Consider the following 12,688-nt stretch of genomic DNA (forward strand, 5'->3'; position numbering starts at 1 on the left):
CTACAATAGACTCTGGAAGATCTAGTCTGATATGTACCAAAGGTATAATCCCATGTAAATAATTTATTCTAATGATGATTGCTGGCCTTGGCTTCAGTCACCCAAGAGAAAAGCAATTAAAATCACCCCTCATCCTAGATTACGTGGCCTAAACTTAATCTCTGTGAAGTTTTCAATATGATTAGTTTTATATCAACTTTCAAACCAAACTCTATCTTGCTGGTAGTTTTTAGATGAACATTTCAGAACAAGATATCTACAAATCCTAGGATTTGGAATGATTTCATAAAACCTATCTCAAATATTCTGCATAAATACCCATACAATACAAACTAATTGCAAAGGCAAAGCTTGTGGGAGCAAAAGTCAGAACAATGCTGAACAAATATTTGGGATTTGCTCAGGACTCTAGTCCAAGCCCTCTTTTGCAGCAAGATACAAGAAATACATCTGTGTAGGCCATCACCAGCTATACCAAGTCTGGAACCTTTTAGTATTGCATGCCTATACGAGAACCTCCCCCCTTTTCCACATTATTTAGGGTATTGCTTCAGATGCTAAAAATTATTTGCTCTTTACTGTTACACATAGAGTTGGGTGAGAAATGTTACTTATTTTTCAGTTAAGAAGATCATACCAACATGTATTGTAGTGCATGAGGAAAAAGAAGAGCAATCAAATAATTTTGATGCTTTTCATCACTAAAATGATTTTCTGGGAGCAGTAAAGTTGACATGGCATTCTTTGGGAGTGACTGACTGTCAGGGGGACCAGTAGAGAAGAGACTATTGGTTATAAAAAGCTTTAAATTCTTCACTAGGTAAGACATTTTCTTCTCCTTGCCAGCCCCATGATCATCCCTTTTGCCATTATATTTACAAACCCAACAGTACCTCTCTCAAATGGTTTTGTTAGTCTGATTTGTCTGGCTAAGAAAATGTCAACTGAAAAAATAAATCTGAGGAGACTGCAAGAACAAACACTCACACAGAAGATTTAAGAAAATTATCTTGTTCTGTGCTTGTAGAAACCAGCCTCCCCACAAGTTTATGAGTCCAAATCCCACATGAAGGGAAGAGAAAGTCATGTGAGAGGTTAAAGAAATCCGAAGTAAACATGAATACTAGCTTTGTTTTATGGTCCTGTAAAACAAGCTGGATAAAGTCACTCTTTGGGTTGGTTTAGTTATCAACATCTCTTGCCATACTGCAGTGACCCTTTTGACTTTAATTTCACCACTATGCAGTGGCTTCTGTTGTCTCTCCAGCTTATTGCTAACATCAGTATTAAGCTGTTCTAGCAGGAGAAGTGATTAGCTTGTGTGTTTATAACCCATGCTTCCACAGTGAAAAAAACAGAGATACATAACACAGATAATAATAATCATGTGCAGTCTAAACAAGCTTTGGGAGAGCTGTGCAAAAATAATATTGCAAGCTTTTGTGTCTTACAGGATGGGAATAAGGCTGATTTCCTTTAAAACGCACAATTTATCCTACCTTGCTGGCCTTCAGTATCTCAAACATCAGAGGCAACCCTTGTGTGATAAGCTCCTCCGTGTACTCTTCTTCCTGAATGGACTTGAATTCCTTTAGCAAGCACTGGATGAGGGGTCGTCTGTGCTGCTGGAAGGACGTGCGCAAAGACTCCAGCCACGTGTGGAGCGTCCAGGGAACACCTACGGACAGAGGACAGAGCTTGTTCCCAGCTTCAGGAACGGACGTGCTCTTCTGCTTTTTTACCTTTACACATGTTTAGATTTTACGCCAAAACTGACAAATAACACTAGAGATCAAATTCCTATTTATCCCTAATTAAGAAGGCTGGCAGTTATCAGTACACCCAAGACCTAATGCACAGAGGCTTTCCTCCAAATGCTAAGAGAGGACTGTGGTCTCTCTGCTCATCTAGCCTCCAGCTTCTCTGCTGAGACTGCCAATTTGTGGTAATTGCTGTGGTGTTCTCTGTAGCAAAAGCCTGTTGGAAACTAGATTTACACTAGCTTATTTGTTTGAATGTGGCCCTGGAGAGCCATTAAATGGTAAAAAGCCCTGGTTTTGGTCACTACCCACCTGGATTCAAACTGGTGGTCTTCAGATTAAAACTTGCTTTAAGTGCTATCCCCTGTCCTCCCCTGATCCTTAGTATTTTCCCTAAACTGCATTGGGCGAGTTAAACAGATCAGCCTTTTTAAATAGATTGTCATGGCAGAATCACTCTCCAGGAAGTTAAAGGGAACTGCTCCCATGCACTGAGTGAGAAAGCACACGGAGCTAATGTACCTCTGCAGGCATGAGGCTGGACGTGACCCAGTTTCTGCTCTTGCAGAACGGAGTGGAAGGAAACACAAGCCTGGTGTTTGGCAATGAAAGGTTTTTCCTTCCATTTCAGAAAATGTTAAATGCCTGGAGACTACCCCCACCACTCTCTTGTTCATCTCCAGAGCTTTGCCTGCTCAGCCCAACTGGCAAGCCCTGACCCACGCCACATGTCTCCAGGGCTGGAGCACTGCACCAGGCAGAGGCACGCCAGGCAGTTGGGTCTCTGTGAACACAGATAAATGGGGATGGTAAATACACAGTCCAGATCCATTTCCCTCTGCACTACCCAGCCACCCTCCCCACAGGCAGAAGTCACTTCCCAGCAGGCTGGTATGATCAAGCCCCTCAGTGAGGGGCTGGCACACCACAGAGCCGGCACACCAAGGAGTCAGTTCCCTGCTCCTGCCTTTGGAGGCTCACAAGTCTCAGAAAATAGAAGTTGTTTTAATGGTGGACTGCTTTACCGCAAAGCACAAAAGAGGAGCTGTAGGAGGTGGCCCACTGCAGCTGAACACTGCCCCAGAGCCTTCCCGACACTCTGCCATGCAGCAGTACAGAAGGCTGCCCAGGGAAACCACTGTGTCCTGCAGAAAAGAGCCACTGACCCCTGACCAGGCTGTGCTGTAGAGCTGAAATGGGCTGGGAACCTGTCAGATCTCCCATCATCATCTGCTTCCAAAAGAGGAGAGGAAGATGTGACTGCGGTCGGTTTAAGCAACAGCCCATCAAGAGTGTTTCTTATAGTGGTCCCTCCACAGGTGAGGATGAGAAAGGACAGCAGGACTGACCTATGCTCCGTATGTCAATGGTCACATCCACGTAGCCGTGCTCGGCGCTGTGGTACATGGCCTCCTTCAGGGCTTTCAGCTTGGCCTTGCTGTTGCGGCTGGCGCAGAGCGGAGCTGCTGCCGAGTCGGGCAAGTCTGTTCCCTCAGCCAGGATCTCCTCCAGTGACAGAATATCGCTCTTCTCCTTCTCTGGCTGAGCAAGCAGTTTACGAAAGACGTTCCTGTCAATCACAGCATGACAGAGAGAGGGAGAGAGGGCAAGAGAGGAGAGGAAGGGGAGAGCAGTGTTAGTGCCTAGGCTTTTGTTGCACTGGGTGTACTTGCTGTGACGTGGTAAATTAGGACACCTATCAAGGAAATTACTCCAACTAATGGCAGAACCAGCTGAGAGCAGACCCGAGGCAAGCACAGCTCCTGCTAGCCCATCTGCACTGCCTGGGACACATCTGCAAGTCACTGCTGTCGGGATAGGAACCGCACAGATGTCGCATGAATGGCGGCATCTCATGGGAACAGAGACTTGTGAGCTAAACATGACTCAAAACTTCTTCAACAATCAGGGAAGGCCAAGGTGCTTCTGGACAAGCTCTCAGGATTTCCACCACAGAAGGTACCTGAGAAGGGAGCTACCTGGAGCTACCAAAAGCACCACCACTTGATTAACACTCAAAGCAGTCTGGGAAAGCTAGAGCAGCTAGACATTCAACAAGGCCAGTCAGGGCAGGTTCAAGCACATCTGGGACTACTCTACAAAGCCACTGATCCAGCTGGGCCATCAAATAACAAAGCCCTCGGGTTCGTACCAGCGTAACCTCATCAACCTCAACAGTGTTTCTCGTGGTTTTGCAGCCGTGAAAAGAGAAACTAGGCTGGCTCCCTGGAGCCCACCTCCCTTGTATTCTGATGTCCTCCCTGCATCTGCTTAAGACCCCAGCATGGTCTGTCCCAAACAAATTTAGGGCAGAGAGGGAAGGAGGAAGGCATGTGTGTGAATGGTATACAGGTAGGAATATAAGAGCCAGAGTCTGTGACATGGACAGCCAGCAGCCAAGCCAAGGAGAGGCCCAGGTCCTCCTCGGGCATGTGGCTCCCATTCATGCTGGCTGAATGTGAGACTTCAATAACCAAACTGTCCTCTCTGTCCCAGGGATCCCTTGCAGGCTCCAGATGGGCAGTGTTGTGTGAACCCGCCCTGACATGCTGTTAGCATGTTGTTAGACTGGCAGCTCATCTCTAAGCAAACAGACGGCAGGTACTGTCTCTAACCTGTATCTATGTTCCTCTGGATGGCTACAATCAGAAAAGTAGGAACGTGAAGATCATAATACTAATTCATTACACTGCAGTCAACTCCTGAGTGTTGCAAGATCATGCATGCCAGGTGCTCATGTCATTACTTTTTTTTTTTTAAATTTGCAGCATACATACAACATAAGACACACAGGACTTTACAGAAAACACAGATGTAGAAACTCTATTCAACAGAAATTAAGGCTGCAGCAGTACAGACACAATTCACTCAAACCTGAGAAATATGTCAAGAAATTCAGAAGGAATGTCTTTGGCATTCCTTTCTGCTGTCATATCAGCTGCCATTTAACAACCGCTGCATTGAACCCACCACGAGGAGTCCCCTTTCTTTTCTTTTTTTTACATCAGATATCAAAAAGCAGCTTGTACCACCAACTGGTTTAATTCACATGCTAACAGAAAGCCTTACATCTCTGCTCAGTTGGTGGTATGTTCAATTTGTTCATGCAGAAATTTCACCCGTCTGCTCAAACTGGATGCCCAGGCAAAAAATAAGCACTTGAACGATGCCACTAGACTTGTTCCCACTCTACCTGTGTCCATGTGCAGCAGCCTGACTGAAAGAGTTCATGTCACCTTGTGGATTCATGGAAATGCCATTCCTGTACATTGTTCCTATCATGGGGTCAGCTCCTCGCTCCAACAGCAAACTGACGAGTTCAAAATTTCCTGCAAGTCAAGAGGTACATTTTTACTTCTTTTAAAATCCAGTATTTGCTCACCTAAACCATAGATCCCAGCTGAGGAATTGTTACAGTGGGAGGAGAAAATCCTTACCAGCAGCTGCTGCCAACTGTAAAGGAGTTTCAGAGTAATTTTCCTCTCCATGCTCCAAGGAACCTTCTACCTTTGCTCCAGCATCCAGCAACAGCTAGAAAGAAAATTCACCATTTAGAGCAACTGGGGGTATCACAATCTTCAGGGTTCATGAACAGTGACAAATGAGAATCTAATGCTTCTTGTTATCTGAAACCAGATAAAATGGAGACACGTGACATGCAAATTCTGCCCATTGTTTCACAGAGACAAATTACTTTTTTCGCTCATTTTACGCTGCCGAACACCAGGAGCACTAGCGTCCAACTTCAGAGCCAAAAAAGTGTAACCCAGTGTTTTCGAGAGGGAAATGGGGTAAGGTCAGCGTTAGGAAGTAATGCACTGAAGATGGAAGAAAATTAGCCCGACAAGCATCCTTCCTTCATGGTCTTCTAGAAGCCCAGCACCATCCAAAAATGGATCAGATTTCAATTGCCTCCATCTTTTATATAAAGACATGGTCAAAAGAAAGGCAATTCTTAAGAACCAATTGCAGCAATAACTCCAAAAGCTCTGGTCTCCATTGGGGACACTTTCACAATAAATAACAAGAATGCTATAAACAAAAGTGGCCAAGGAGAGCAGGATGGAGCCTGTGCTCCAGCCCCTCTTTTGGCCATTTCTGTCTTGAGGCCTTCACAGTTTTGGTGCTTCATTAAGTGTGTCATAGACACAGCTATTTTGAAGAATAAACCTCAACTTTTGAGATGCCAAAGCACAGAATCAGCATATCCCACACGACACCTCGATGGGGTAAGGAGAGCGAGGGCTTCTCCCCCTTTGGAGCAGCACAAGGGCTGTTGTCCACCTCTCTCCAACCAAGGCAGCGGTTTTGTGTTTGCTAGAATATTATAGCGTAAGAAAGTGCAATGAATGAATAAACAAACATATAAAACAAGTGGTCAGGAAGGAGCACAAGGAGTTGTCAGACTTTCTTTGGTGCAACTTTGCTTTAAAATTGTCCTACTTAAGCCTCATATTGGTTAAGGTTTGATCACCATACTCACTACAGAATAAGTCTATTATATATCAGTACACTCTTGAAGAAGCAGGAGTAACCAATATGAGTATGACAAGAGGATGCTGTTTTGAGATGGATGTAATTAGAACTGAAGAGGAGGGGAAAAAAAAAAAGAATGAGATGCAGGTAGGGAAATACAGTAATACCTGAACTACAGGAATATGTCCATGCAACACAGCAAATGTCAGAGCTGTCCAATGGCGGGTCTCAGGGTGGACGGATGGGTATTTATGAGCAGTACTGACAACCTACAAACAAATTAAAGTTATTTTTTTAAAGAGCTATATGTAACAAAATTCAACTTGCCTGAAAGCCAGGCATGTGAGGGAGTAAGTGAAATAGAAAACCTGGGAAAGGTGCTTTATAAAATGATTGGCTTCATATTTTTCCTGCAAAATTTTTCTCAATATTAAAACTGTTCATGCTGATTTGACAGCTTGAATTGAGTTCTTACCAAATGAAGTCTTTTACCAACTACTGTAGCTCCATCTAAACCACTGGCCACCAGATTCTTTTGCACAAGGGCAAAACATCCACAGCTGGTTACAACAGCACACACTGGGGAAGCAAGGATGGATCAGGACACTTACAGCTAAGGACCACTCCCACTGACTTCTCCAGACCATGTATCAACAGCCCCAGGCCTTGGGACTGCTCCAGGTCCAGCCAAATTTCTTTGCACTTAAATCAGTATGACTTTTGTCACTGCCATCATGAAGGACACATCACAAGCCCTACCCTGGAGCTTGCAGGCATCCTTCCAGACTCCTCCTCTCTCACCAGAGGAAAAAGAGATGTGAGAAGCAATGGGGCAGACTGGCACTTCAGAAATGTTTAAAGAAAACTGCTTTTTACTGCCTTCTCCTGTCTGAGTTGAGTTAAAAGTGCAGGGTGGTAACAGTTAAAAGAGATGCAAACTATACCCTTAGAAAACAAAATGCTATTTTTCAGACTGCTCCTTCCATTTTCTATGCCTTAGTGCCTTGTGCTTCTAATGTAGACTTGGGGAAGATGAATAACCATTCTTTGCTTCAGTTTCCCTGTCTTAGAGATGGGGGTATTAATATTGATGAGGTTCACAGATATGGTAAAATCTAATGAACGTTTGCAATTCGAGACTGCACACTCAGATGGAGTGTGACACTAAAATTCAAAATCTTGTTATTGATCTTCAGAAGAGGACTAAAATGAGAGTAAAAGATGCACTGTCTCTCTGTTTCACCAGCCAGCTATGCTTTCACTACCTTGTCTGAAGTACCTTTATCCATACAGGGGAGCGGGACCAGGTATTACATATTCGGTTCCATTAGCAGATCACATTTCCAAGCGCCACATGCAGTGTTTTGCCAAAAGCAGGCCCTCAGTCCCAAGGACAGGGATGAGGGAAAAATCTGAAGAGCCCATGCAGATCCCATAGCTTGCCAGAGGAGCGGATCTGCACCAGCACCTGGCTGTTATCGCCCAGATTTGCCAAGGAGAGACCTCGAAGGGCAACAGGAGGAGTGTGCTGGCCTCTGAACAAAGGCACAGGGCTTCTCAGGGTCTGGGTTTGCTCAGAAGGAAGAGGATCAAGCAGCTCCAGCCTTGGGGTTTAGGATGTGGAGTAAGAGCAGCAGAGGGTAAGGATGGGCAGGACCACAGTTTAGTGAATGCATCCAGCTCCTCCTCAAGCACATGTCCCCACCACTGTTCGGGGCAGTCCATGGAAAATGGCAAAGAAAATGAAGTCATTTTAACTCCTTTGCTCCTTTTTTTTTCTTTTAGAGTTCTTTCCAGCCGACACAGTGTTTGCAAAAGACCTGTGGCTGACCAGGCTTTTAAGGTTGAGGTTTGCTGAGCAGCTACAGGTCCCATTGACTAGAGAGCAAACTGCAGCTTCTCAGCACATCTGGAAATAGTCCATTTTCACTAAAGATGGGCAATCAAAAAGGGAGGTGCCTAGCATTTTAGGCTACTTTTGGAAACATATTTGCAAAGTGAAAGGGGGAAAATTATGCAGGCACCTGACAGAGTATTTATTTTTGTTCATGGTTGATTTGCCTTTTTTTTTGCCTTAATTGCCCAATTTGCACAGTTGGTTGTGGTGTGCACAAATCATCTTATAATTGCATGCCATAATTATTCACAGTTCTTGTCCCAAAGTGTTTTCATTTGATTTTAGAGCAAACACTCTACAGTAATGAATCGAGGAGGTTCACATTCCTCACTGGAGCTGTTCTCTCAGATGTCAGCAGTTTCAGGAAGACAAAACTGTTTAAATTAGCATTTGATTCAAGTCTGACAGATTACTGGACAAATTGGGAGGACTGCTCCTATGAAAACTCATCCTAGCTACCAAATAATGCCATCTCATGTCTGAGCCACAGACAGGGTTAAAGGAGAGCTCTGTCTCTATGCCCATTCAGTCTTTGGGCTCGCTAAGGGTTCAAATATTCAATTATTGTCAGCTCTTGGTGGTGTGCTTGAATGTGGAGAACTGAAATCAGCAGCTGATTTCATGATAGTAACAACTATCAATCTCCTACAGGTGACATCCATTTCTACTTTCAAATTAGACTTCTCAAAAGTGCAAAACGTCTGTCTGAAGCAGTGACTACAATTTATCAGCTCGCTCAAGTCCAAACAGAACAGATGGAACATAGATAAGTGAAGCAGACAGCTTAATTTACTCATGACTTCAACAAATTGAAACTAGAATCATTAACAAATAATTCTTTCGTGGATTTTCAAACGGCTCTTTTAAATGTACATACCTGCATTGCACAGAGTTGGACCACAATCTGTTTGGTGGACAGATTGTGTAAGTTTGTGATGTGCATTCATCAAAAAGACATTAATATTCTGGAAGCTTCAAGCTCCTCATCCAACAATTTTAGCCCAAGGCACTTTGTAAAACAAAACAATGGAACCTACATCGCACTTGTGTGCTGGGGATGCTTACCTGGAACATCCCTATGCATAGAAATGCTCGAGCTTTTGCAAGTTATCAGATGGGTGTTTGTTTTACCCTCTTCATTTAAACCCAGATGAGATTCAGGGAGTCCTTCCAATAGCATTAGAGCTGCGTTTCATGCTAGTGCTAATGCCTGTATTCATTTGCAGTGTGCAAACACAACTAAATCAGTATTACCTGTGGGTTAACTCCGATGACTTGACCATTTCTATGCAGTGAATCCCAATGTTAACCTAATGCCATTTGATTTCACTATTCATTTCAAGTGGTCCCATCCAGGATAACACAGATTTATTTTCTTTTTAATTCTTGGGATTTTCGCTCTGCTAGAGTTTCAGGGGGTAGTTTAAGATGTAAACAAACAACAGAACAAAGATACAACCAACAAAAAGTCCTCACCTCAGCATTTAGATCTGCTCCAGCATCTAGCAGCATCTGCACCATAGCCTCATCACCCCTGACACAAGCATACATCAGTGGAGTCATGCCCTAGTTCATTTTTTGGAGTTAAAAAACAAAGGAATTGACAAATTTAACACAGAACTCTCTTTGATTTTTTAAAACAATTATTCAAGTATATATCATCAAGACTAACAATATGTATTTAATGAAAGCCATTACCTCTGTTACACACAGGCCTCTCAGAGTAGGAAAAGCCAACCATTTTTGTAAAAATCTCCATTTTTGTTGTCACTTGCGTTGACTGCTTGTATTTTTCATATGACCTTCAGTATGGTAAGTGGAACTAGGCGTGCCAGCCTCACTCCATCCTCATATACTAAACTGAGTGTTTTTGTCTTTGGGGCCCCAGCAGAGAAATGTTTTCACCAAAGCAACTATTATTTCCACTGGTATTTTGAAAAGACAGTAATTCTACTCAGTTTTCTATGATCACAGTGTCATAAAATCTAACTTTTTAATTACTGAAAGAGCCTTTAAAACATCTCAAGTTTCTTTTAAGATAGGTTAGATTTGAGCACAGCTTTTTCAACACGGATACTGTAAGGGGCTGGAAATGTCAAGGCTTTGTATAGCACTCTCGAGCAAACAAGGACTTAATTTTAAATGAAATGCCAGGTAGCTTTGTTCCAAGTTGCTGGCTCTAGGAAAACAAGGCCCTTCTTGGAGAAAAAGTAGATTAAGTGACCCTTCTGTACAGAATCACTGCAACGCAATTTGTATTAATCTGAAATACCTGCTATGGCTGATCACCGTCTCCCTTAAGGTAAGTACTACTGTGGCTGTGGTAATGAATCCAGATGAAACCATGAAAAAAAATCATTAAATCTAGAGTAAATTGTAATAGCTGAAGCTGCTTATTAAATACAGTAGGGGGTGTTGACCAACAGCCACCAGTTGTTTTGCAGTAAATCTCCTGAAGCACACAGATACCTCTGATGCATGTTTTTAGCCTATGCTGAGGTCCCCCAGTAAATCTGCGGTCAGACGACAGTCCCTTTGCTGTTTAACCTCAATGCTGCTCTGAAGTGATTTTCAGAGAAACTGGAGGTACCCAGCCTGGCCAGATACAGATCCATGACAATGCTTTCCCTAGCAGGAGCCCAGTACCACTATTTCTGCTGAATTACCCCACTTTTCCTGTCTGTATGCAGGGCTAAAGATAGTGGGTTCTTATGTATGGAAGGGCTGCTCTTGTAGAGACAATATAAATTAAGGTTTGTCCCTGCAAGGTCCTTAGATCCTCCCTGAAACACACTGAGCATTTCCCAGGATCCAATCTGCAGTGTAGTCATGGAAATGCAGAGTAAGGGAACAGGTACTTGGGGCCTCATACCATTATTAAGAAAAAACAAGTTCACTCCAGGCAAGGGAAGTTCTTGGGTGACTTGAAGTTACTTGCAAAGAGAATTTGAAATTACTTCAGCTACAGTCAATAGCAAAACATTTCCTTTGGCAGTCAACAAACACTACAGGAACAAACAGGACCATGAGAATTACAAAAAATTGTGTTTGTGCCTTGAAACACAAGGATAGGACAGCAGTTTAAAATTAAATACATGTTCCTTCAACTATTTTTTCAATTTCTGTAAGTGGTATCATTCCATAATTAAGTCAAGTGTTCAGCACAAGGGGTCTAACCAGATCTGTAGAAAAAGAATTCGAAAACTGGGTGCCAGGGCTCCCTCCTGCAAGACACAGCACATAGGGAGCCATGGTGAAGAATCCTGTGGCAACACCCAGAGCCAAGGGTCTGCCTGGAAACCACACAAGGTATTTTGATCCTGCTGATGCTGAAGAAGGACTTACAACTGACTAAAAGGGGCCTAGAATATCATGCTGCAGTATCAGGGTTTTAAAGAGTTAATGAGGTCTCTAACCTCCCCTTCCCTTGGACTGCTGTGCCTGCTGCTTTTGCCTCTGCCAGTCCCCCCAGGCTTGCCCAGCAGCTCAGCCTTTCACTGCAGCACCATTCACCCTCCTCTCTTTGCATGTGGGAGGAATGGATTTTTAATGAGCTCATCATTAGTGTTCGAAGCACACACAGGAATATGGTAACAATGTGCACAATCAACACAAAGGGCATTGGCTTTCGGCAAAATACAAAATTACTGTCCTTCTTTCAGCTTTGTATCACTTATGACTCTGTCCTACAAGATGTGGGACATCTGATCCAGCAAACCATTTAAGCACAGGCTTAACTTTCACCCAAATAGGATGTAAAAGCACGTGTTCAGAGTTCAACATATGATTAGGTACTCTGATGAACCAAGCCAGAGTGTTCCCAGTTTTCAGCCTGGAGGACAGAGGAAATATGCTGTGAAAAGTTTCCAGGTTGAGACTAACTTAAAATAATAATTCTAAAAAGTATAATGTATGAAGCTTGGAATGAGTTGTCTAAAACTGTTTTTTTTTGCGGGGAGTATTGCCCTGTTCTAAAGCTTTTCTCAGATGAATTCACAATATTGACTCAGACTGAAGCTACTGAACAGAAATGCAACTCACATTCCTGGAACAGCATTCATCTCAGAAGACCTAAGTCCATGAACAGTCCGGCTCCTGTCCCAAGTGACCACCTCAGAGGTGGCAGCCACCTGGCTCCTGCCAAAGAGGATGCCACAGCTCTGGGAACATGCAGTGATGAACTATCATCAGGGGCACCAAAAAAGTCAGGGCGCTCTATTTCAAAAGGAAACATGGCCTGACCTCAGTGAGCATCACAGTCCAGCAGATTGCTGCCAGGTAGCTGCAGAGGGCAGGTTTATCCCCAGACATAACCACCAGCCTCATTGGGGTGTAGCTCCAGGGAAATTTAGGCTCTTCAACTGGTGGATGTTGGCCACAATGACCAATGGAGGGGTAACTGCTGAGATACTTTCACTCCTGCAAGGGTAGTTCAAACTGGGCTGAACTCAGTAAAAGAGTGCCAGCAACTGATCTACTGACAGGAGTTCTGTGGTGCACATGAAATGCATTGCAGATCCCGGAGCAGCATTCAGTGGAAGGATGTTCACCTCAC

General features: G+C 43.6%; 1 protein-coding gene across 5 annotated transcripts in view; it reads right to left on the reverse strand.

Moving 5' to 3' along the window:
* The window catches only part of BTBD11 (BTB domain containing 11), a 183,302-nt gene that overhangs the window by 33,459 nt on the left and 137,155 nt on the right, over positions 1-12,688 (reverse strand). For 2 of the 5 annotated variants that reach the window (XM_039380789.1, XM_039380788.1), the window contains exons 6-12: positions 9,610-9,699; positions 6,404-6,505; positions 5,198-5,291; positions 4,954-5,089; positions 4,376-4,399; positions 3,110-3,330; positions 1,500-1,678 (exon numbers count right to left, since the gene is read on the reverse strand). In XM_039380789.1, the coding sequence (XP_039236723.1) occupies positions 1,500-1,678; positions 3,110-3,330; positions 4,376-4,399; positions 4,954-5,089; positions 5,198-5,291; positions 6,404-6,505; positions 9,610-9,699 (846 nt within the window). The remainder of the gene's footprint in view (positions 1-1,499; positions 1,679-3,109; positions 3,331-4,375; positions 4,400-4,953; positions 5,090-5,197; positions 5,292-6,403; positions 6,506-9,609; positions 9,700-12,688) is intronic. The other 3 variants (XM_039380790.1, XM_039380791.1, XM_027715040.2) reach the window with 3 other exon arrangements.

This window comes from Pipra filicauda, unplaced genomic scaffold (assembly GCF_003945595.2).
Source record: "Pipra filicauda isolate LSUMZ 115617 unplaced genomic scaffold, ASM394559v2 scaffold201_size1378038_pilon, whole genome shotgun sequence".
NCBI lineage: Eukaryota > Metazoa > Chordata > Aves > Passeriformes > Pipridae > Pipra > Pipra filicauda.